The sequence below is a fragment of the Protomyctophum bolini genome, assembly GCF_963924005.1.
Source record: "Protomyctophum bolini genome assembly, chromosome: 3".
In the NCBI taxonomy this organism is placed as follows: domain Eukaryota; kingdom Metazoa; phylum Chordata; class Actinopteri; order Myctophiformes; family Myctophidae; genus Protomyctophum; species Protomyctophum bolini.
Window position 1 is genome coordinate 15,465,197 of NC_137864.1, and position 26,233 is coordinate 15,491,429.

A 26,233-nucleotide genomic window follows, 5' to 3' on the forward strand; every position below is an offset into this window, starting at 1 on the left:
TGGACATCTTCATTTCCAATTTACTTAAACAAATAGACAAAGAGAAGAGAAGAATGAACCAAACCCATAAAAACAAAAACATTGATTAATCGATGTTCGTTCGATAAATGCAAAATGCTGTAGGCCTACAGCACTTTGGTCAGCTTCTATTGTTTTAAATGTGCTATATAAATAGTTTGATTTGATTTAGGCCTATATTGGAGCAGGTGCTGGCAAATAACTAATTACTGTAATGCCAGTCAGATCAATTAGCAGAGCGGCGCTGCTCTCACTCTGCACTGTCTGCAGCACAATAACTGCAGATCTCTTCTTAAAGTTGACTTATTATGGTTTACTTTCAACCACAAACCATAATATGATTGACAAACCTTGGATTATAATTCTTCATCGACCAACAGCGCATGCAGCATAACTATGAGGTAACTTAACTATATGAAATCGCATTGCTTTTTCCCATGCCTGCGTATACGCACACTCACAGTCACATTAACTTTATGATCAATCAAATCAATTTTTTTGTCGAAGCGTCGATCTCCAAAACCGTGATCGAAGGTCAGCCCTACACTGTACCACCCCTCTGAGTGTACAGATTTGTACACTCAGAGTTAAAGACCTGTCAGGGTCCATTTGGTTCCATGTGTTACACTCTCAGACAGTTACAGACCTTATAAGGGTCTATTTGGTCCCTGTACTATCAATCATTTAGCTGGGGACCCCCTGGAACTCCCTCAATACAGTAGGACCCCACTTTGAGAACCATATGGTTATCCCACCTGGCTCCCACATAGGAGCCAGGTGAGCCCACCTCTAAACCACATGGGACCCATGTTGGCGTGCTGGCTGGGCACTGGAAACAGACCTGTAAATATATAGATATAGATTAACTGATATGTAAATATATCAGTTCATCTTATGTGCTGTGTTTCAGGGTTGAGCTGCTTAACGACCACACATTTACTACCGGTATCATTATTATAATTTGGTGGTACTATCAATCATTTGTGTTTCGGGACCGACACACATGCATGCATGGAGCCATGGACACATTACTACTGTTGTTAGCTAAGCTTACCCAAGCACTGTATAGCCACTTCCAAATGCCAGCAGCTAACTCATTTTAGTTATTGAATCAAAATGCACAGCAGATAACAGAAGTTAAATGTAGATGTACTCATCGCAAAAATAATGATAGTCAAATGAATAGGCATGCTAGCTCTTACCTACATGTCCTGTAGCAGTAGCTGCCTGTAGGCTACATTGCATGGACACGCACCGGCGTCTCCTGGTTTTGTCGGCCATTGCTCCCTTCTCTGCTGCTGCTTCTGCTGCGAGACCTGACCTGAGCCCTGGTCGACGTCTTCTTTGTCTTTTTGCGGGCACGGCCCCTTTCCTCGTCCATAACGCTGGTATATACAGTATAGTGTATAGTAGCCTATATTATATATAGCCGCGCCGCGCCGCGCCGGTTGATCAACAAAGCCGCGCTTCTTCCATGTCAGTGACAGCCGGGCAGTGAAAGAAAGAAAGAGCGGGCTAACTTCGAGATAGTTGCCTGTTGACTCAGGAGCCAATCACTGCAACCAACGTCACACAGTCAGTCATAGTATGACCACACAGCCAATCACATCCAAGCGGGACTTGCAATGCACTCTGGGTGTTTTACTGGGTTGCCAAACCACCTGCCATTTCAAAGTATTTTAGTACATAGGCTTAATGGGGGGGAGATCTTTTTTATTTATTCAAACTTGGTAGCCTAACCATTATGTGGTTTTAACTTGCACATGATAATGACAAGTTTGAATATTAAACTGTGGCTATATACATTTAGGCCATACTAGAGCTTTAACTCTTTCATGTTACACTCTCAGGAGTACCATTATAAATTAACATTGCATTTAAACAAAATATTTACACAATTAGAGAATGTAGAAGAATGTGTTATTTTGTTCAACGTTTGCCTGCAGCAGATTTTCCTAATTAATTAGAGAGACAGAGAGAATTGTGTGTGTGTGTGTGTGTGTGTGTGTGTGTGTGTGGCCGACTTATCCCATGCTTAAACTTTTATACGTTCTGTTATTTTTGGCAAGGCAAAACTGGCCACCCTTGTCTGGGTCCTTGTCTGGGTTCTGTATGGGCTAAGTGGGCCTGGGTTAGAACTGGTCACTCATGTCTGGGTCCTATATAGGTTATGTATGGGCTAAGTGGGCATGGGTTAGAACTGGTCACTCATGTCTGGGTCCTATATAGGTTATGTATGGGCTAAATGGGCATGGGTTAGAACTGGTCACTCATGTCTGGGTCCTATATAGGTTATGTATGGGCTAAGTGGGCATGGGTTAGAACTGGTCACTCATGTCTGGGTCCTATATAGGTTATGTATGGGCTAAGTGGGCCTGGGTTAGAACTGGTCACTCATGTCTGGGTCCTATATAGGTTATGTATGGGCTAAGTGGGCATGGGGTAGAACTGGTCACTCATGTCTGGGTCCTATATAGGTTATGTATGGGCTAAATGGGCATGGGTTAGAACTGGTCACTCATGTCTGGGTCCTATATAGGTTATGTATGGGCTAAATGGGCATGGGTTAGAACTGGTCACTCATGTCTGGGTCCTATATAGGTTATGTATGGGCTAATAATACATGGGTGACCAGTGCTAACCCATGCCCACTTAGCCCATTTAAACCCATAAGGGACCCAGGTTTCGTAAATGTTTCGTTATTTGTCTAACCTCTTTAACGCTTATAAGTCAAAAACCGTTCGATATTACGGGCCCATCTTTTAGTATGTTATATAGCTTGTCGGGACGAACAATCTGATATGTGGTTCGCCACACACGGTCGTGTGCTTTAGGAGCTTAGGGTTACACTTTGAAGCGTGATAGCTCCTCCCACAAAGGTCGTAAATAAAAGTTAGTTGCATCCACGCATAGCTATCGATAAGACGAACGCCCTGATATGTGTCTCCTTGCTGGTACTCAATTTTAAATTTAGCATTTCAACCATAAACACACTCTTTGGTTCATTATGTCTATAAGGCTTCCAGACAGGTAACCCTAGGGTTACCTATAGGGTTAGGGTTACGGGCTACGGGGGTCGCACGACAATGGCGGACATATCGGAGCGTAGATCTCGGAAAACTGAACACGCCCATGTCAATTACTTGGCTGACGGACGTATCGTTCTCGAGCTATCGCGCGTTGAAAACTAACCCTAGGGTTAGCCAATTAAGAGAACCGTAAGTCCCTGTGCTGGGAAACAGATATCAGCGTCTTCAGCTCGTCGTGCTGAGTCCGAAAATGGTCTCGGTTTTTTCCACAACATTTCGGGGGGCTGGGGACAGGAAGTTGGCGTTTACACCCACTTCCTGACGTCGTAGAGAGATAAGACCACCACCGTTGGAATCGGGGCAAAAAAGTAAGTGGGAATACACCCCTTCATTAGAAAAAATCACAGGAAATATGTTGTTTTTGGATGCAAAGGTGACATTTTTACAAACTTTGGCGCCCTTTTTCACGACTTTCCCCACAAGGGGCCCAGGTGTGGATGCCCAGTTCTTACCCATGCACACTTAGCCCATACATAACCTATATAGGACCCAGACATGGGTGACCAGTTCTAACCCACGCACACTTAGCCCATATATATCCCACAAGACGCCCATATATGGATGACCAGTTCCAACCCACGCCCACTTAGCCCATATATATCCCACAAGGGACCCATACATGGGTGACCAGTTCTAACCCATGCCCACTAAGCCCATAAATAACATATATAGGACCCAGAAATGGGTGACCAGTTCTAACCCTTGCCCACTAAGCCCATAAATAACCTATATAGGACCCAGACATGGGTGACCAGTTCTAACCCACGCACACTTAGCCCATATATATCCCACAAGGGACCCAGGTGTGGATGCCCAGTTCTTACCAATGCACACTTAGCCCATACATAACCTATATAGGACCCAGACATGGGTGACCAGTTCTAACCCACGCACACTTAGCCCATATATATCCCACAAGGGATCCAGGTGTGGATGCCCAGTTCTTACCAATGCACACTTAGCCCATACATAACCTATATAGGACCAAGACATGGGTGACCAGTTCTAACCCATGCCCACTAACCCCATAAATAACATATATAGGACCCAGAAATGGGTGACCAGTTCTAACCCATGCACACTTAGCCCATATATATCCCACAAGAGGCCCATATATGGATGACCAGTTCTAACCCATGCCCACTTAGCCCATATATATCCCACAAGGGACCCATACATGGGTGACCAGTTCTAACCCTTGCCCACTAAGCCCATAAATAACCTATATAGGACCCATACATGGGTGACCAGTGCTAACCCATGCCCACTTAGCCCATATACACCCATAAGGGACCCAGGTGTTGGTGACCTGTTCTAACCCATGCCCACTTAGCCCATGAATAACCCACAAGGGACCCAGGTGTGGATGCCCAGTTCTTACCCATGCACACTTAGCCCATACATAACCTATATAGGACCCAGACATGGGTGACCAGTTCTAACCCATGCCCACTTAGCCCATACATAACATAATAGGACCCAGACATGGGTGACCAGTTCTAACCCATGCCCACTTAGCCCATACATAACATATATAGGACCCAGACATGGGTGACCAGTTCTAACCCATGCCCACTTAGCCCATACATAACCTATATAGGACCCATACATGGGTGACCAGTGCTAACCCATGCCCACTTAGCCCATATAAACCCATAAGGGGCCCAGGTGTTGGTGACCAGTTCTAACCCATGCCCACTTAGCCCATGAATAACCCACAAGGGACCCAGGTGTGGATGCCTAGTTCTTACCCATGCACACTTAGCCCATGCATAACCTATATAGGACCCAGACATGGGTGACCAGTTCTAACCCATGCCCACTTAGCCCATACGTAACCCATATGGGACACAGACATGCGTGCCCAGTTCTAACCCATGCCCGCTTAGCCCATATATATCCCACAAGGGACCCATACATGTTGACCAGTTCTAACCCATGCCCACTTGGCCCATTTGTAACCCATATCGAACCCACAATATTTGCCCAGTTCAAGCCCATGCCCACTTAGCCCACATAGAACCTACCTGGAACCCAGTATAATTGCCCAGTTCTAGCCCATGCCCACTTGGTACCCATAAACACACATACACCCCATATGGTGCCCACATGGACATGTTAGCTGGGTAGGCTACACAGCCACAGGCTACAGTTTTTTCCCCCTGAAATTATTTGATTGGTGAAACCTGACTAATGACAGCTCGTGAAATGTATAAGCACATAGTTTTGTTGTTATTTATTTTGAATTTTGTTGTTATGATCATGTTATGTCTATGAATTGATTGCATATAGGGCCTGCCGCCTAAATGGAAACAACTTTTGAACTGATGAGTGTTTGACTGTAGCCTACTGCTCTGTTGCTGTTTTTACATGTATGTTCAATAAACCATTCAATCAATCAATCAATCAATCAATCAAAACCTGTATAGACTTTGATGTGCCATTAATGTGAATTAAATTGTACAGTGTGCACTGGCACTGCTCGTATACAGTCAGTCAGTGCTGAATGCTGATCTAAAACAAGCATCCATGCGGCATGCGCTACTGAGTAGATAGATAGGTAGGTTATATCTCATTCCCACCCCCACGGGCCGCTCGCTGCCAATTCTGACACTTCCACAGCTGCCAGCAGAGCTGCCAACAAACACGCCGACAGCTGAGGTCTTGTGGGACACTGTCACACAACACGATAACAACAACAACAGAAAGGTTACACAAACAAATACAAATGTCATTTAATCAAAGGCGGGCTTGCTTGCTTGCATGTTGTAGCATGACAGGAATGAGCATTTATTTTAGATTGTGGTGTGTGTGTGTGTGTGTGTGTGTGTGTGTGTGTTGAGGAAATGAAAATTTGCTTGCTGCACTGACAGTAACCTGTAATTTCCAACACGAATGTTTTCAATTTATTTATTTATTCACATTAAATCAAACTATAAAGCTCTATATAATAGATCATACAGACTAGTACATTTATTTATTTTTTAGATACTTGATCTTCATTCATCTTCTCATAGCAGCAGGCAGCAGCATACTGGGATTCACTGAGCGCTCAGCTCAGGTCAGCACGGCTGCGTTCCGTTCATGTGTGCGTAGCTATGGTGCGTAAGCGTAAGCACGTACGAGCTGTACGTAGCTCATATCAGTGTTGCCATGTCTGTTTGTTATAAGCGACAACCAAAGGAGCTTTATTGGTAGTGCGGCCGGGTTGCGTTTGTGGGCTTGTTTCTGAAATGTATTGATTGAAATATGTATTAACAGTTTGCAGAATTACAGTACATTTCAAGCACAACTCAATACAACGACTGTTAACTATGAGTGGACGACCCTATAAAGCATTACACATGTTTACAAGAGGGTCCACCTTGTTCAATTCATCAAAACATTTAGAGACGTACAAATAGACACTTCTATATAGCCAAAGAACAGAACAGAACAGGAATTCATCATAAAGGAGGTAAAAAGGGAAAAGAAACATCCCGGGGCCAGTTTCGAATTGCAGCCGTCCGTAGGAGCGGTTTTGAAGGAGTCAAGGGATTCGCATGTCTTAATGACTGTTGGTAGGGCGTTCCACATTTTGGTGGCATAGGAGCGAAAATAATTTAGTCCCTTGTTTGTGCCGAATCTGGGTTGTACATGGTTTGTTGCACTCCCTAAGCCATTCCAGCCTGTCAAAGTGGGCAGGGGTGAGGTGGGTTCGGGGGGTGAGGCCAAGTAGTAGCCTGACCAGTTTGTTTTGGGAGGTCTGGAGCCTTGTTTTAAGGGCCTTTGAGGTGCTGTGGTACCAAGAGGTGCATGCATAGTCGAAGAAACCTTACCCAGGTGTAAAGATAGTTTGTTATAGCGAGCCAGGTGCAGCTTCTACCAAGTTCAGAGCTGAGGGCCTTTTCAACATGCAGTTTGTCCCTGACCGAGACCAGCAGGCAGCAGTGCCAAGTATCTGCGAACAGGAACAAGTTGCAGTCACAAGCTGATGTCATGTCGTTTACATATATTAGGAACAGTAAAGTCCCTAGTATGCTTCCTTGTGGAAGGCCACAGCTCACTGGGAGGGGGTCCGTTCACCTCCACCATCTGTTCTCTCCCCTCCAGGTAGGATTGCATCCAGCTCACTGTGCTGTCAAACTCAATTACCTTTAGCTTGTTAACCAGCATGGAGTGGTTCATTGTGTGTCAAAAGCCTTTTGGAGGTCCAGCATGACCATGTCGCAGTATTTGCCAGCGCATCCACCTGTAGTTGCTGGATTGTTTGAACCAATGTTTCTCAAACATGTTCAAATCAAGGACCCCCAAATTATAATGTACTAGAGTGGTGCCCGTGGCCGTGGGGCGTGGGGCCTCTACAGCGGTGCCCGTTGGGCATTGGCCTACTTGGAACGATGCAAGTTGGAAATGCATGCCCAGAGCATGGGCATTTATAAATAGATTTGTCTGCAGGCTACAGGGTTATCACTATCTGAAAACATATATGTGTTGTCTAAAGTTCTAATTATGAACATATTCCACATTTTTATTTTCTTTTTCTTTTTAAATAGCAGATTTACAAGCAAACACATGAACGCGTCGTTGTAAGCTTGTAGATAGGCTATTTTCAAATAGCCAATGTGAATGTTTAATAGGTTTAAGGCTAAGGTTTAAGGTTTAAGTAAGAGTCTTCTTTTTAGCTTGTTTTCATATACCTGGTTGCTTATTTCTCTCACGGCATCTGGCAACACAGCTCACACAATTCTCGCGAGTTTACTTGAATTTTGAAAACAGGCGGCAGGGTAGGGTTGGTGCAGAAGGGAAGTACTGTACTGCGAACGTCGAGTGACAACAACAGAAGTAAAGACACATTTCTGAAAAGGTAATGTTTTTTTGTGTGTGTGTTATAAGCTCAGTATTTTGACGTACACAGACGTGAGTAGGCGTTAGTTTTTAATTTGGGTTTCCGAGGCTACAGTCAGTGTCACTGACTCACTGTCAGCGATCCCCATTGTTTTTCTCGGTGTTGTGCAAGAGGGAGCCTCTCAGAGGGGCCTACTACCCGGTAGTTAATGAGTCACAAGGGGCCGCCTGCTAACGTTAGAACATAGTGTTCACAAAAGGCTGTACGGTTGTTTAACATTGAACATATAATATATATATATTTAAATTACGTGGGTTGTTGTCCACTGTCCAGTAAAGAAAAGATGACCGCTGACGGTGAAATGGAGATACAAGAAGCCTTTCAGCGCTCTCAGAAGGGCCACAATAACAAGGCTAAACTGGTAGCATGCCTGAAAAGCCGCTACAACAAGGTGTGTATTTTTATTTTCTTTTTCTCCCCCTTTCTTTTATATACTATTTAAATAGTTTTGAGGAACAATGTTGCTATTTGTCCCAAAATGACTTAATACCCTGTCCATGTACATATAGCATGTATAATGATGCTCTGTTTCCACAATGCTGTACCCCCTCCAACTGTATATACTCTCCATTTTCAACTATTGTATTATATTATGACACTTGCTTTGGCAATGTAAACATATGTTTTATCATGCCAATAAAGCCCCTTTGAATTGAATTGTATGCATTTGTATGCATTAGGTAGGAGTAGGACGGAAGGATTGTACTCAGCCTGTGGCTTTATTCTATGCTTTTTCTAAGTATCGTTTGTAGCTCTGATCAATAGCGTCAGAATGAGTTCTCTATGGACCAAATTGTTATAGCTATATACACTTCATTTTTTCGGATCTATGTTAAAAGCCTCCCATGAGCAGGAGTTGTACATTGACATCTCACACTCATTGCACATTTAGTAACCCACGTGCAGTGCTGTCACTGCTGTGTATAATCTTTCAAATAAATTAACTAAACTAAAACTTGAAATTGAAATGTTTAAATCCAGTTAATCCACCTTAGTAAAAACCCAACTCTTCTCCATTGCCTTCAGCTCAGTCTGAGGGAAATCAACCTATGGCCTACTCTGGTCATTGATTGCATTTTAACTTTTGTAGTGCTTAATTGCTATTATGTTGTTAATTTTGTTGTATTTTATGAAGTCATTGTGAATGGGAAGCACTTTGGATCAACTTCTATTGTTTTTAAAAGTGCTATGTGATATAAATAAAGCTGACTTGACTTAAATCGCATAGTGTTAATGTCACCTGGGATGTATTCCTTGCCCTTATAACTTATTCACATTTATTTGTATTAGCTCATTGTCCACGTGATTCACTGCTTGTTGTTTTTATTTTTTTTAATGATGCTTTATTGCTTTTTGTCTTCAGCTAGAGGACAAGACATTGTTCCACGAGGAGTTTGTCCACTGTCTGAAGTATGCCATGATTGTGTACAAGCGAGAGCCTGCTGTGGAACATGTAATTGAATTTGTTGCCAAGTTTGCCACAAGCTTCGCTTCGCCACCTAGTGAAGAAGAGTCGATGGAAGAGGAAGACATTGAAGATGATCATCCTTTTCTGAGTTTCATCTTCAACTTCTTGTTGGAGGTATAACAGTCAACATCAACGTGCTTCCATCATCCTTCCTGACCATTTTATTCTCCCTCACCTTGATCGTTTTCCACTGTTATTTTCACACCCTCTCTCTCCCCCCAGTCCCATAAAGCCAACAGCCATGCGGTGCGTTTCCGAGTGTGCCAGCTGATCAACAAGCTGTTGGGCAGCATGGCAGAGAATGCCCAGATTGATGACGACCTGTTTGACCGCATTCATCAGGCCATGTTGGTCCGTGTCACCGACAAGTTCCCCAATGTCAGGATCCAGGCTGCCTTGGCCATGACGCGCCTCCAGCAGCCAAGGGAGGATGACTGTCCCACCACCAATGGTACACAAGGTTTACAGAAATATGAAGGGATTAACTATTGTTTTTATGTATTTATATACCGTATTTTACTTGGTATAAATGTTCGGTCAACCAAGGTAAACAGCACTAAATTAACCACATTGTCTTGTGCCTGTAAGGCACAAACACACCGATGGTCACTAGGTGTCCCAAGTGTTTCTCCTTAAAATACCGTGTACTACTCATTAAAGGTATTTCTGTATTTATCCATTTATTTTCATATGTTCTGTTTCCATTTCCCAGCCTATCTGTTGATACTGGACAATGATTCTAATGCAGAGGTGCGACGTGCCGTTCTGTCTTGCATTGCCATGTCTCCCCGTTCACTCCCCAAAGTTCTCAAACGCACCCGGGACATCAAGGAGAACGTCCGCAAGCTAGCCTACCAGGTAAGCACACATAACGCTAGCTAGCCTACTAGGCAACTACACACAATGCCAGCTAGCCAACCAGGTAACATGTACGCAAGCTAGTCTGGAGTTTTATCAGTTATAGTTACCGGCTGTAACACATTCCAATTTTGTGCTTGCTGTCTGATTAGAAATGTAAATGTGGTGATTTGCATGCTGTTTCAGGTTCTGGCTGAAAAAGTTCACATCAAAGCTCTGAGCATTGCACAGAGAGTCAGCCTACTGCAACAGGGCCTTCACGACTCCTCAGGTTGGTACTGTGTGTGTGTCATGAGTGTGACAACCAAAAGTGCTCTCAAGTTTGAGTGTTTGTGTGTGTAAACACAAACATTGTGTAACACAAACATTGAAGATGAAGGTGAGGACGCAAATTCAGATATGCCGGAGTGAGATGATGTATGATGATGTACTGTACGATGATAAGAGTGCCCCTCACTTCACATGTGTCCGTATGTCTGTCCCTGTCCCTGTGTGCATGTCCAAGCACGGAAAGCTGCACCACCTAAAGTGGCCAGCAGAGTAAAGTGGCAGTACAGTAGAGAGCACAGTGCACTACTACAATAAATGTATAGTTGCACCGCTCACTTCACACAGGTGTGTTTTTTAACCACCTGTCCTATTTGTCTGATTGTCCTCATGGATTAAAGTTCTCAGTCGCCACGACTGATATCAGTCATTTGGATTCCATAGAAGTCAGCATGTCTTGAAGTGTGTGCTGCACCAAAAATAGACTATCTACAAGCCTACAACGTATCGCAGCTCAACGGGTTGTAAGCTTGTAGATACTAGATAGCCTATTGTCGTTATTAGTTATTTCAGTCTTCCAGAAAACCCTAATGATCTCAGATATTTCATAACCACAATGGTTAACGCCTTAATCTGCAATTTCTTCAGCTGTATGGCTACCAAAACATCTTACATTTTATATATTGTCTGAAGTGTGTAGGACACGCGGTGCTAGTGTGTGGTGGCTCCTTTCACGCTGTTTCACAAATTACATATTAGAACTTGGCCTAGCAACATCTTTCAGTGGTGTGATTTTTGCTTTAATCCATGTGTCCTCCAGAGGCTGTGAGGGAGGTAGTTAGTTCCCGTATCCTGCCGGCCTGGTTGAAGCTGATGGGTGGGGATGTGGTGGAAGTCCTCCACAAGCTTGATGTGGAGAACTGTGCCCAGACAGCCCTGGACACACTGAAAGCCATCTTCACTAACACTCCCACCGATGAACTGCTGCAAAACAACACATTGCTGCTGGACAACAGGTAGACACACACACACACACACACACACACACACACACACACACACACACACAGGCGTGTGTAAATGTCTCCCATCTTATTTTCATTCTCACTGAAGTGATTAATTCCTCAGAGGAAAGTGATTGTGTGTGTGTGTGTTTGTGTGTTTTCAACAGGAAAGCGATCCCAGAAGAATCTCTGAGCTGTGAGAGAGTGCTGTATTGGAGGGCTTTGTGTGAGTTCATCAAGAGTAAAGGAGACGAGGGTGAGGAGATGCTGGAGCAAGTACTGCCAGATGCTGCCACCTACGCCTCCTACCTTTATGGGTGAGATAACGGTCCGAGATATTCTAAAGTGGGCATTTCTTTTTTATGAAAAGCCCAATTAGACCACCTGTTCTAGCATTCATATTTTGAAAGTCGTCATTTTTTATAATTCACTGACATAGTTGTCCAAAATAAATGTGTTGTGATTGTGACTTGTGACCCCAGGTATCTGAAGGCAGGACCGGTGTTCTCTGAACCGTTCTTTCTGTATGTAACTGAGTGGCTAGCTTAATGCTTACACCACGCCAGCTAACACAGCCTAATATTTTAAGTAAATTAACCTGCTAAATTGTGGCTTTGATAGAGGACTTAATATGACCTGCCGAAGGAGCAATGGATGCTTTTTCTTGTGGAACATTGTCAACCAATATTAGGGACTTCAGTCATTTAACAACAAAAAAAACATTCAGTCTTGCTTAAATTGCCCCTTCCATCGGTCTGTTTATTAAGTTAACTTTCATATTCACGTCTAACTTAAGCCATCATTTAAGCTTTGTGATATTTAGAAATGTGTTTACTTTAAATTGCTTGAGCAGACTGACAACCGATCTCATTTCCAACTGGTAAATATCTTCTAGTGACAAGTTTGTAGCCAGGATTTGAGGTTTGTGTGCTGTGTGATTACTAGCTTTGTGCTGCATAGTGCATATAACCACATAGATGTGAAGGAAGTGGGGCCATCTAAAATACTAGCAAAGTCCATGTGGCTGTGCAGCTGAGTGGCATCTAATTTGCCCTTTGTTCTGGGCACTATTGCTTTTTCTAGTCCTGTGACCATGACTCTGGCTGTTTGTAGGTATCTGAAGGCAGTGCCACTGCTCTCCGAGGAACAGAGGGCAGACTTTAACCAGCTGGAGTTGGTCATGACCAAGGAGTTCATTTCACAACAGCTCATCCACCTCACCGGCTGTCTAGACACCAATGAGGAAGGTGGCAGGTAAGACAGACTTACACTGTGTTTTATATTTTGAGTTTACTTGAAAATGTTTCTATATTGTCTCTTGCTTCAGTGTAATGCGCCGACCTAACAGACATAAGACAGAATAATACTGTAGTAGATGGCTATAAAGAGGTTCGTAGAGAGTGAGGAGTATGTAAAGATACACAATATAAGGGGAGGGTTGAAGAAGAGAGATTTTTATAACATCTAATAATCTACGCTGAAACACTGACAAATCTATGCACAAACATTCACACAGTTTGGATCAGTTGGAAATGGAATAGCAAATGTGTTGGGGAGACGGGTCGGAAATAGTGGTCGGCAAACGTTTTGCAGGCAGTCGTGCTGACTGGGATTCCCCTTCTGCGTGTGTGTTTGTAGGAAGCGTGTGTTGGCTGTGCTGCAGGAGATGTTGGCGTTGCCTCAGACCCCTCCTTCTCTGGTGTCCCTTCTCACTGAGAAACTACTCAACCTCATCCCTGACGACCACAGACGCATACAGATTGTGAGTTTCACTGGACTCTCTCACTCAGAAGATTATACACCCACTCTGTCACTGTATAGCCACGTAGCACATCCATTCAGTCCAGACTGATCTCTGTATAGCCTATTAGCCACGTAGCACATCCATTCAGTCCAGACTGATCTCTGTACAGCCACGTAGCAACATCCATTCAGTCCAGACTGATCTCTGTACAGCCACGTAGCACATCCATTCAGTCCAGACTGATCTCTGTACAGCCACGTAGCAACATCCATTCAGTCCAGACTGATCTCTGTACAGCCACGTAGCACATCCATTCAGTCCAGACTGATCTCTGTACAGCCACGTAGCACATCCATTCAGTCCAGACTGATCTCTGTACAGCCACGTAGCACATCCATTCAGTCCAGACTGATCTCTGTACAGCCACGTAGCAACATCCATTCAGTCCAGACTGATCTCTGTACAGCCACGTAGCACATCCATTCAGTCCAGACTGATCTCTGTACAGCCACGTAGCACATCCATTCAGTCCAGACTGATCTCTGTACAGCCACGTAGCAACATCCATTCAGTCCAGACTGATCTCTGTACAGCCACGTAGCAACATCCATTCAGTCCAGACTGATCTGCTTTTCCCACTCTTGTAAGTGGAGGTGTCAACACTAACAATTCAGTGTGTGTGACCCATTATCAAAAACAATCACCACATCTTAGTTTTTCTTTGTCGGCATGCTTGCAAATGGACCACCATATAAAAATACCTGTCCAGTACACCTAACACAATGGTTGTATGCGTGGTCTACTGATGATGATGTCAGTGGCACTGATTCTGATGTGTGAACTGTGTGTTTCTCAGGTGGCCGAAATCATCTCGGATGTGAGGGAACCCATCATGGAAGTGAGTCAGCCTGTGAACGAGGATGAGAGACGCAGGCAGCAGGTCAAGGTAAGGAACTCACAACTTCAATTCCTTGGTCTCACTCATCTGTTACTAGGAATTTGGTAAGAAAAAACAATGTTTTATATTTAATATTCGTTGGTCTACCATGAAGAAAAACATAGTCTGCACCCCGGATTCAGCTCCATGGTGTTTTTGTTATTGCCACCAAACACCAAGGTGACGTTTTAAGCCTTGTAGCCCTTCTTAGACTGCTTGAAACATCACCTTGGTGGTAATAAAGAATACTTAGTTTGTAGCTGGAATCTGGATCCAGTGTGCAGTTTGCTATATTTTGTGACGTGGCTGTTTCTAACAGACAATGTGTCCTCAAACAAATTCTCAAACAAATTAGAATAGCCGTCATTAGTAAATGCAAATAGCAGTCATTAGTAAATGCAAAAACACTTCTTGAGGTTTATCACAAGACAAGCCTCAGCCTGGGTGGTTTATTGCTATGTAAAGCCATTAAGATGATCAAGGACCCCAACCAAGTACTTGAAGCAGCTAATATCATCTGGCAAGTCATATAGCCTCAAAGCCCAGACCAGCAGGCACTGGGACAATGATCTCCACCAGTCAGCTTGTTGGCTGCATACTACACATAGAGCTCAATTATGAACGTCATATAATATGACAGATTTTAAGAGATGGAGGCGTGGCCAATGTCATTGTAATTATGAGCACGGTAAGATGTGCTTTCCGACACCCGTGGTGTGCGCAAAACGGTCTTGAATTAGTCATGGGAGTGTTTAAGGCGTCGCCGCCATCTACCCAATCAACATGGCCGTACTATTCCCTTTAACAGTCAGCTGATCTCACGTACGATATGCGCCCTTTGCTTTAATAGCGTGCGAGTGGTATTACATTTCTGCAGGCAGGCACCATAGACATGACATGACTTTGTCACATTTGGGTTAATTATTCCTATTGCACTGCATGCTGTCACCTTTGTGCCTCAAAAGAACAGATCCACAAGCTGTCACAGCCATGATGTGCATAGCTTGTAGGCCTATGTCTCTATTTTGTTAAGTAACTTGCAGTGTTAATTGGAAAGTCATGACAGCTATGTAGGCAATATGGGAGGGAGGGGGCTATTAGCAGACACATATCCCTTCATTTGTTTCTGTTCTAAGCATGAAAAACGGCTGTAAAAAGCTTTATTCTAGTTCATTTGATTCATAAATGAATAACTAAGCCTTTGCAATGGCACCTATACCTACCTTTCAGATCGGAATGGAACTGCGAGTACGCATGCAGCATAGGCTGGCAGTCCATGCGTAATGTTCCCAGAATCGTCTAACCCGTCTAAAATATTCAGGAACGTGGTCGTGGTATGCCATATGTGTGTGCGTTCAACACGGCTTCCATAATACGAAAGGGCGCAGAGCGAGGCCAAATTCTGTATTACCGCAGGGGTTTAGTCATACCATATGACCTACGTATATAATTGAGCCCATAGACTTATATCATTGCAGGACCTACAACGGTGTGCACACACACCATTTATAGGATGCCAAACTGGAGAGATTTCTGTTAACCAGTGTTAGCCAGTGATATTCAACTGGCATGCCAAATTCGGCCCATGGAGATCTTTCTTGGATTGAGTGATTGAGTGAACTGCAATTCAAACTGAGGAGTGCCAGTCCAATCTCCCAAAGGATTTTGCTTTCGTCTGGTTTCCAGGCTAGTACCGGTATAATTAAACACAGATCCCACACACAGGATTCCAACATTTCACTTTATAAATTGTACACAAACACATACACACAGATGTACACAAAGATTCAATTGCTATTATATTTTTGCTACAATGTCAAAGAGGAGCCAAAACCTAATACCGGTACATATAATCTTGTGTAACTTTACTGTATATGGGATGTGATCTGTGCCCACATGCCCATCCCTTAATATCCTTCTCTCACCCTATCTTACTCCTCTTCTGGTAAGGAGTGAAAAGTGGTCCTGTAGAAATCCATCTTAACCCAGGAGCTTAATGATAATGCACCCCCCTCCCTTCACCACCATTTTTCTTCCACTTTCCCTCTCCGTTCCTGCTAATGGCTGTAAAAGCTAGCCCTCTAGGAGGCTTGCCAGACTGTAGAAGAGTGTAAATATGCCCAGGGGTTCAGCTAGTGTTGGATATACTCTGTTTATTCTGTTCTTTCCATCCTTGTAGCTATCAGAGGTGAGTCCGCCTATTCTGGGCTAATAATGTGTCCACACACACCCCCCCCCCCCCCCCCCCCCCCCCCTTAACGTGTATCTCAGTTAGCGGAAGTCAAAGTGCGTGCCTTGGAGACCAAGGAGGCCCTGGAGGAGTCTATTGCAGCCCAGGACTTCAGCCGTGCGGCTGAGCTAAAGGTCTCCATCACTGAGTTGGAGAACTGCCGGAACCAGATCATCCAGGAAATGGCAGAAAGCAACCAACCCACTGACAAGGAGAACCGCACTGAGAAGGTACAAACGACGTGTAAGACCACTGCCTCTATTCCATGCTGGTGGCTGTTCTCCTTCCATAACTTAAGTTATATAGTTTATATCTTAACATGCCGAAACGCCCGGGGTTATCTAAGTAGTTGGGCATTTTCTTTTTTCGATCTTTATTTAAAAAATAATTTGCCTTTATTTGACACACAGTTTTGATAGATGAGATAGAAATGCAGCAAATTATGTGTCGGGAGGGGACCCAAACCGGGCACCCCCTGTCAGGCATCAGAGCCCATGTGCTACTAGGCTACCCAGTGCCCTGTCAGGCATCAGAGCCCATGTGCTACTAGGCTACCCAGTACCCTGTCAGGCATCAGAGCCCATGTGCTACTAGGCTACCCAGTGCCCTGTCAGGCATCAGAGCCCATGTGCTACTAGGCTACCCAGTGCCCTGTCAGGCATCAGAGCCCATGTGCTACTAGGCTACCCAGTACCCTGTCAGGCATCAGAGCCCATGTGCTACTAGGCTACCCAGTGCCCTGTCAGGCATCAGAGCCCATGTGCTACTAGGCTACCCAGTACCCTGTCAGGCATCAGAGCCCATGTGCTACTAGGCTACCCAGTGCCCTGTCAGGCATCAGAGCCCATGTGCTACTAGGCTACCCAGTACCCTGTCAGGCATCAGAGCCCATGTGCTACTAGGCTACCCAGTGCCCTGTCAGGCATCAGAGCCCATGTGCTACTAGGCTACCCAGTAGCCAGCCACCCAGTTATTGGATCGCCACATGGCTCACCTTTTTGTACGGATTATAAATGGCCCAGGCATGTGTTTTCGAGTTTGGTTTAATGTGGCTATGTGGTCTATTCCAGAATGATCCAGAGACTCTTCTGAGGTGTCTGACAATGTTGTGCGAGCTGATGAAACAGATGAACATCAAAACGAGTATGGGGCCCACCACAAGTGAACTAATGTTATCATTGGTAAATACAACAATTGTAACCTGACTAATGCATTCATTTAGAATGAAAGACTTCGGCACATTCACTAGTTTTGTTGAACATAATGTGTTACAGAAGTCAAATATTCAAATGCAATAACATTAATATCCCTCTACTCCTGTCAGATCCTGCCCAGTATAGCCAACGCCCACCCAGCGGTCCGTAACATGGCGGTGTTGTGTTTGGGAACCGGCTCTCTGCACAGCAAAGAGCTGGCTAACACACACATGGTTCTGCTGCTGCAGGTAATGTGAACAGAAGCTCATAAGTTGATGTTAAGGGTGGAAAATAAAATAGATTAATAGATTAATCGCAATGTGGACAACGGACATGGATGAATCCATTCACAAAATTCGTAAATTAATCTGTTTTCATTATGGGATCTTTAGAAAGCACTTTGTTTATTGGTCACACAGTGAGGGCAAAGTATAAATCATGCATTAGAATCGAGTGGTTTATAATCGAATCGTAGCCCTCTGAATCAGAATTATATTGTTGAATCTGTACTTATCTGCTATCCTTGTTACTGCTGTGTAGCTGCACATAATTGTTTTCTGTTGCTTTAATCTAAGAGTAAGTCAGACAAAACAATCACAAATCTTGACCATCACACACATAAATAATATTGCTGTAAATGTAACACAAATACAGACATGTAAAGTGTGTGTGTGTGTGTGTGTGTGTGTGTGTGTGTGTGTGTGACTGTGTGTGTGTGTGACTGTGTATGTGTGTATGTAGATTGCCCAATTGGACGAGATTAAGATCCGCATCAGTGCTCTGCGGGCCATCATCGACCTGCTGCTCCTCTTTGGCTTCCAACTCCTCTCCGCCACACCGGCTGCTCCTCAGACAGGCCTGCCCCCCCACTCCCCAGACACAGACCGACAGGAAGACGCTGAGGCTCCGGCAGCGGAGGAGAAGAGCCACGAGGACACGGCACAGAGCATCCTTCTCATGCTATCAGAGTTCCTGGACAGTGAGGTTAGCTTGCCTTCTTTGTTATATAAAAGTATAAAAGAGAAGACTTTAACCTTTCTGTTTTCATGGATTAAAGTTCTCCGTCCATAGAAGTCAGCATGTCTTCTATAGAAGTGTGTCGTGCACCAAAACTAGGCTATCTACAAGCTTACAACACTGTTTTAAGCTTGTAAATAGTCTATTAGTTATTTCAGTCTTCTAGAAACCCCTAATGATCTCAGATATTTCATAACCGCAATCATTAACGCCTCAATCTGCAATTTCTTCAACTGATAATAGCTGTATGGCTACCAAAACATAGCGTCATTTTACATAGTGTTAAAGACGTATGGAAATTGTCACACCTTTAGAGCATATCTGTGGTCGTCATATATATGGACAATTTGGACATGCCTAACAATGGGAAGATTTCCATCCGTGTATTTTTCTATCAAAAATGAAAATTTAATTACTTCCTTTGAACGAAAACGTGCTGCGTGATGATGTTTCGAGGCCTGCATACATACAAATGAATCTTGATTTAATTCACCTGGTTTATTCCCATTGCTGCGCGTTCCTCCAACACAGCTGGTTTTGATTATAGAACTACTACGTTTTTAATCTCATCCATGATGACATCCAGACATTATAGGTTAGAAATAAGTTAACTAAGCCAGTGAAGCCACTAGCTTTGCTGCCCGTCTCTCTGTAACTTGTAAACAAACTCAACGCACACGTGATGTTGTGCAGTGCATGTAGCGGAGATGCGTCCCATACACTGAAGGATGTGACGTTCTCATTGGTTCACAGCTTTCTGTTTCAGAGTGAAACTTAAAAATAGAATGCCCCAAAAAGCCATTGCACCCCTCTTTTAAGTGTGTAGGTCACACAGGGCTAGTGTGTGTTGGCTCCTTTCATGCTGTTTCACAAATTCCATATTAGGACTTGGCCTGGCAACATTTTTCAGTTGTGAGATTTTATTTTGTGTCTTTCATAATTCATACCCAGGTGTCTGACCTGCGTACAGAAACGGCAGAAGGCCTGGCGAAGCTCATGTACACTGGCCGCATCTCCAGTGCCAAGATGCTGTCTCGTCTTATCTTGCTGTGGTACAACCCCGTCACAGAGGATGACACTCGCCTACGACACTGTCTTGGTGTCTTCTTCCAGCTCTATGCCCGCGAGAGCAGGTTTGTGTTGATTTCTCTTAGAGACTACCCGATAAGTTATTTACAGTATTGGGCCAGGATTGATATTGGGGAGTGTGTGTCACATTCTTTGCACTGATCCCTCAAATGTGTAATCAATGTGGAATGGAGGCAGGATATTTTACAGTTTAACAATAAACTTTATTGTAATCGGAGCCTATATAGCTTACTGCTTATCAGAAATGGAAATTCAAAAACCAAATGTTGTGTGTGTCTCAGGGCCCACCAGGAGGTGGTAGAGGAGTGTTTGCTGCCTACAGTGAGGACTCTGATGAACGCTCCAGCCACATCTCCACTAGCCGAGGTTGACGTAAACAATGTTGTCGAGCTGTTGGTCAACTTGACTCGCTCAAGTGCACTTATTAAACCCTCAACTAATACCGAGGTAAGGTAACTTGCCTTATGTGACCTCTTAAAAAGGGCAAATAACCATTGGAATTTCTTTGAATTTGTTACCACAAGATTGTATTCATTTGGAAAGGCGCTAATTTGCACAAATGTAAAATCACATTTGGATTCTATTCTTTATTCTCATTAAAATGTATGATGGGCAATTTTCACATTTTGACTATATTCGGTCACAACTTAACATAACACCGCTGAAATAAAATATGGCTATCATGCAAGATAACTAGGCCTACAGAGTGTGAATAGTTCAAGGATTAGCGTAGTTGTATTGATTAAAAATGAGTGCATGTTAGACAGCCCTCTGCTGTCCAGTCGCTAGTCGCGATAGATTTATTCTTACCTCCCGTTGATGTCTATCGCATCGGAAGTGGTTTGGCTACGTCATCTAGCTGCTACAGCCACATCCGGAACAACATCCGGTCCGTCGGTAAAAGTGCGCCGTTGCCATAAATCGACTTGGCACTATAATTTAAAGGATTAAATAACCCGGGCAAATAAGGTGTTAATGAACTAAAGCACACCTGCCTGTCTGTCTTCAGGAGGTGTGTGTCCATGACTACCTGGCAGCCCGCCTCTGTGGTGAGATTCTGAAGGACCCTACAGCTCCTGAGGTGCGTCTCTATGCCAGCACTCTAAACAACCTGGACCTCAGCCCAGATGAGACCACCAGACAAGACCTGCTTTTGCTGCTGCACCAGATCTCACAGGTATGCGCAGATACTCAGCCAAACCATTTATTTTGATCTCATATTTTTGGTTTATTAAAAATGTTCAAATCTTATCTTATATTAAAATTGGTTTAAAGGGGTACATCACCCAAACAAAAACGACTTATTTTCTAACAATTACACACCCATTGTCGATTAAGTCTTGAATTCCTGGACATTTGTTTTTGTCGCATTCCTTAGCCGATTAATTTGATGACCGGAGTAGAAGGGTCTCCTACCGACTTAGTCCCCTACTGATGACCCCATCAGTGTTGGTGTACTAATACTGTACTCTAAGACAGTACTGTAGACTGTACTGCACTCTTACTGTACTCATACTGTACTGTACTCCACTCTGTAATGTACTGCCACTTGAAGGTAGGTCAACCAGTGGTATTGCAGTTGTTGAGGGCCAGGCCCCGCACTCATACATGTTCCTCATACTCATACTGTACATACATATTGACACACACACACTAGAGGTTTGGTCCACATAGCGGCCCTCACACCTACTGTACATCACACCTCCCATTTATTATTTTTAACTATTTTCTAACACCCCCTGGAGCCTTTATTCATGGGGCTTTTGGGCGGTGCACAGCACTCCAATGAGTTAAAGGCAAAGCACTGTTGCCTTTTTAAATGAGAATCATCACATCACATACTGTATACTATTCCAATGAATTTGCCTTTGATTGTCATATTATAGGAATGTCTATTTGTGTACTTACTTACTTCTCTTCAACTCTCTGGACGTCAGGTGGTGAAGGAACGGACTTGTCTCCGTGCTATTGAGAAGGTGGTTGATCAGCTGGTAGATTCTAAAGAGCAGACTGAGTTCCTCAACGCCACCGCACTACAGCCATTGGATGTTAATGCGGACGGTACACAAACAAACCTCTTCTCATACACACTGTGGCAATATGCATTCGCTTAACCCATTGAGACCTGAGACCAGATTCTACAAATGTCTTCTAAATCATGACATTTGTTCTATATCGGTGGTTCTCAAACTATTTTATGTCAAGGACCCCAAAAATGATATGTAATTGGCCGCCGACCCCCATCTGAAAATATGTTGTTCCAGGGACCCCCAAAAGCAAATGTAGGCTATGTAAAACGTTCACTGTGAAAGAATATATATTCAAAGATTTGCATGTGTTTACAAGATTTTTCAACAGCTAAAGTATAAAATAATGGTTAAAGTGGTTAAATGCTGAGGTGACACAGATGCGTTCCTGGTCTTGAATGAAAATTAAGTTTTTCACACTTTTAGAGCATATCTGTGATCGTAACAGATGCCGAAACAATGGGAGAATTTCAATTTTTATATCAAGAATAAAAGTCCATAAAAGTCCAAATTTAATTACTTCCTTTGAACATAATCGTGCTGCATGAATATAAAAATCTTGATTTCAGTTTGATTCCCATTGCTGCACGTTCCTTCAAACACAGCTGATTTTGATTTTTAGAACCACTTTAAATTTTATTTTAATCTCATTCAAGATGACATCCAGACAGTGTATTACTCATTTTAAACGTAATCGGCACGCTAAAATATGTATCTGAAAACATTATAGGTTAGCCACTGACATGCTTTGCTGGCCATCTGTCTCTCTTGTAAACAAACTGACTCCACGTGCGGATGTAGTGTAGACAATTCAATTTCAATTCAATTTTATTATAGTGTCAAATCACAACAAGTTGTCTCAAGACACTTTACAACCAACAAAGATCCACCCAGAGCAAGCAACATTGCGACAATGGTAACGAAAAACTCCCCTTTAGGAAGAAACGTCAGGCAGAACCCGACTCTAGGGTGGGCGGCCATCTGCCTTGACCGTGTCGGGGGGGGGGGGTAGAGGGAGAGAGAGAGAGATAGACAGAGAGAAAAGACAGAGAATAGGCAGGTGGGCTCCGTGGAGGGGTCTGGTCCACATCTGGTCCAGGTCGAGCTCTGTGAGGCCGGGTCCAGGTCACACTTCTGGTGGGCTCCATGAAGAGGCCTGATCCACGGTCACACTCGGCAGTCAGTTGGGGGTTAATATTAGAGGTCCACAGAACTGCGACGGGGAGGACGAAAAGAGACTCCGGGGAGAGATTCCCCGGATGCTGGATTAGTGGCAGGCCTTACTGGAGCCTATATAGTGTATATTACAAGTACTGCTGGGAGACAAACCCACACAACAATGTACGACCATGGTATCCAGCTAGACCCGGAGACAAGTCTGGCCATAGGCTTTGTCGTAGAGAAAGGTTTTCAACCTTGTCTTGAATGTGCAGAGCGTGTCAGCCCCACGGACCGAAGCCGGGAGAAGGTTCCACAGCTGCGGTGCCTGGGACCTAAACGCCCTGCCTCCTATTGTAACTTTTGATATTTTTGGAACAGTAAGCATGTTTGCATATTGCAAACGCACTGCTGTTCTATTTGGTTTGTAGGGATCAATGAGATCCTTGAGATATTGTGGTGCCTGACCATTGAGGGCTTTGTAAGTGAGAAGAAGAACTTTGAACTCTATTCTGTATTTGACCGGGAGCCAGTGTAGGGAGGCCAGTGAAGGAGTGATATGGTCTCTTCTTCTGGTACCTGTCAACACACGCGCCGCAGCATTTTGAACTAACTGTAGGCTTTTCAGAGACTTGCCTGGGCAGCCTGATAATAGCGAATTGCAGTAGTCCAGCCTTGAGGTGACGAAGGCGTGGACAAGTTTTTCTGCGTCATTTTTGGACAGGATGTGCCTGACCTTTGCAATATTTCGCAGGTGAAAGAAAGCATTCTTTGAGATTTGTTTGATATGAGATTTGAAAGACAAGTCTTGATCAAAGGTAACCCCCAGATTCCTCACAGTGGCCTTGGAGGCTATGGGACACTAATGTCCCATAGCCTGAAGGGATGCACCCCATCTTTAACCATGCAGACACTAACGTCCCGTCGTCCCATAGCCTGAAGGGATGCACCCCATCTTTAACCATGCAGACACTAACGTCCCATAGCCTGAAAGGATGCACCCCATCTTTAACCAAACCATGCAGAGTGCACCAGTTAGTTTAACACTACTTTGAAAACTTATCTTATCTCTTTTTGGTCATGTGATTATAGCCAACGTTTTACAATTTCTTCAAAATCTTAAAAAAAAAAAGCCCACCACAACGTGCTGTGATGCAAAGCGTTGTGAGCTTGCAGATTGGCTACTTTTGCATCACGCTGTCATGCAACAGTATAAAATAGGACTTAAGTCGTGTGTGTGTGTGTGTCAGAAGAAATTAACTTGTTTTGTTTCTCTGCTATATTTCCAGAGGCTGGAACAGAAGATGCATCTAAATCTGTCAAGAGGGCCAAAAGAGGTAATGTAGACTAGACACTAAAATGTATTATAATATTTTTGTACGGTCAATATGTATTAGTCGGTAGCGGCACAGTTACTGTGATTATCATGTGGGTCCATGTCATCTTCAAGATAAATTGCACCGCTCACTTCACATGGGTGGGATTTGTGGACCTGCATTCTGTTCTCATCTACAGTAATAGTTCACACCACATATGGAGGTAATGTGAGTTTTTAAATGCGTGTGTGTGTGTGCAGGCCAGAGAAAAGCTTCCACAGCCAAAGGGGCCAGAAAGAATAGCAGAAGAGCAGATTCATCGGAAGAGAGGTGAGCTTTCTATTCCTCTTTCTATATCCATTATGTCTACATGACCCTTTCTTTATCCAAATTATTATTATTATTATTTTTCTTCTCAGTGATGGCGAGAATGTTCCAGAAGCTGTTCCAGAATCTCTATCATTGTCCACACGCCCGTCTCGGAGGGCCAAGACAATTGCTCTAGAAAAGACCAAGCTGGACTTCAACCCACTTATTGACCAAGAGGCCAATTCCAATTGAAGTTGGAATTAACTTTTGTTCAATTATAGCACCCTGTACAATATAAAACGTTATACTTTAAACTGTATTTGCCTTTTTAATGGCTCCAGTTGCCTCTTTATGAATATATAAATGTAGCTGAAACATTTCCTGGTTTAAGAGCTGTGCAATGGATGTTTGGCAACATAACATACAAAATAAATAAACATTTAATCACATTTTGTTTTAATCAATATTGAAGAAATATAAGGAATAATAAAAATGACTATATACTAAACTTCTTGGACCATTTGCACAAAGTATTAGTTATTCCTGTGCCAGTGTCATATTCCAGGGGTTTTCAAAGTGGATGCTTGACGTCACTCTGACGTCCAGCCATAGGAGGTAGGAGCAATGTTTGGAACTATAGCCCATAGGCACCTGCTTTGTGTTGAGATCAAAGCGTGTCGCTACTCTCCTACTCTACACTCTGACTCCGACTACCTCTGGGCTGCAGAGTAATTTTTTTGTATTGGAATAGATCACGGCATAAGAACTGTTCCAAAAATAAACTACCGGTAATCAGCTATTGATGTCTGTTTGGGAAAAGAAAAACAAACTTACACTGATGCTTCATATCCATATGAATAAAATTGCCTGGTGATTTATTTTTGGAACACAGTTCTTATATGATGCAATCTAAGATTTGCCTATTGGAATTCCATTGGAGGAAATTTGAGGGGGTAGGGGAATAAAGTAATTGTCAAAATTTGGAACATTGTTCATAATGACTTATTTTTCGTACTTTGTCTTGAGTATCTACATTGTGGTATTGATCCTTCTACTTAAAAACGGACGTGTCTATGGTTGGCTCGGACCGAGCAGAGAAACCGAGCCTCTCGCTTGCTCTGAAAATTAGATATTATTTATTTTCTATTTCTGCTATTTTGTGTGCCAACATGGTGCACATCCAATCAGGGCTTTACAGTAGGGCAAGTGTTGCCATGTCTGCTTATTATAAGCGACCTTGGGCTTCTTTTTTTGTAAAGTTTGATTGAAAATGTTAACAGTTTGTAGAATGGGTACAGTTCAAGGAAAGTACAGGTCAATACAACATTTGCTAAGAGGATACAACCAGAAAAAGAACTAAGACTTGTTTACATCAGGGACCTCTATTTTCAATTAATCAGAAGTCAGGACATTTAAAGAAATACAAATATAGGCTCAGGCGTGTGATCTGGTGATCAGGTGTGTGATCAGGTAATCTGGTTGGTCCCCAGATCACCACGCAGGTGGCCCGGGCCTCCAAGATTCTTTTTTAGCCCAGTTGCTTCTTTTGGGTTAACGTTTACATTGCCAAAGCAAGTGTCAAAAAATATAATAAAACCATGTGGAAAGTATAGTTGGA

General features: G+C 43.5%; 1 protein-coding gene across 2 annotated transcripts; it reads left to right on the forward strand.

The window, feature by feature from the left end:
- The first annotated feature begins 7,877 nt into the window (after positions 1-7,877).
- On the forward strand, positions 7,878-25,563 carry ncapg (non-SMC condensin I complex, subunit G). 2 transcript variants are annotated; one of them, XM_080756509.1, is made up of 22 exons: positions 7,878-7,953; positions 8,269-8,386; positions 9,359-9,577; positions 9,686-9,914; positions 10,176-10,321; positions 10,508-10,592; positions 11,409-11,604; positions 11,760-11,909; positions 12,706-12,846; positions 13,231-13,354; positions 14,193-14,282; positions 16,545-16,733; positions 17,574-17,684; positions 17,828-17,947; positions 18,441-18,683; positions 19,668-19,849; positions 20,087-20,252; positions 20,815-20,982; positions 21,743-21,866; positions 24,280-24,327; positions 24,567-24,636; positions 24,726-25,563. In XM_080756509.1, the coding sequence occupies exons 2-22, from the start codon at positions 8,279-8,281 to the stop codon at positions 24,865-24,867; spliced, it is 3,051 nt and encodes a 1,016-aa protein (XP_080612635.1). In that variant the 5' UTR covers positions 7,878-7,953; positions 8,269-8,278; the 3' UTR covers positions 24,868-25,563. The 2 variants fall into 2 exon arrangements, with proteins under 2 accessions (XP_080612635.1, XP_080612636.1); XM_080756510.1 differs by having other exon boundaries at positions 7,903-7,953; positions 8,274-8,386.
- The last annotated feature ends 670 nt before the right edge of the window (positions 25,564-26,233 follow it).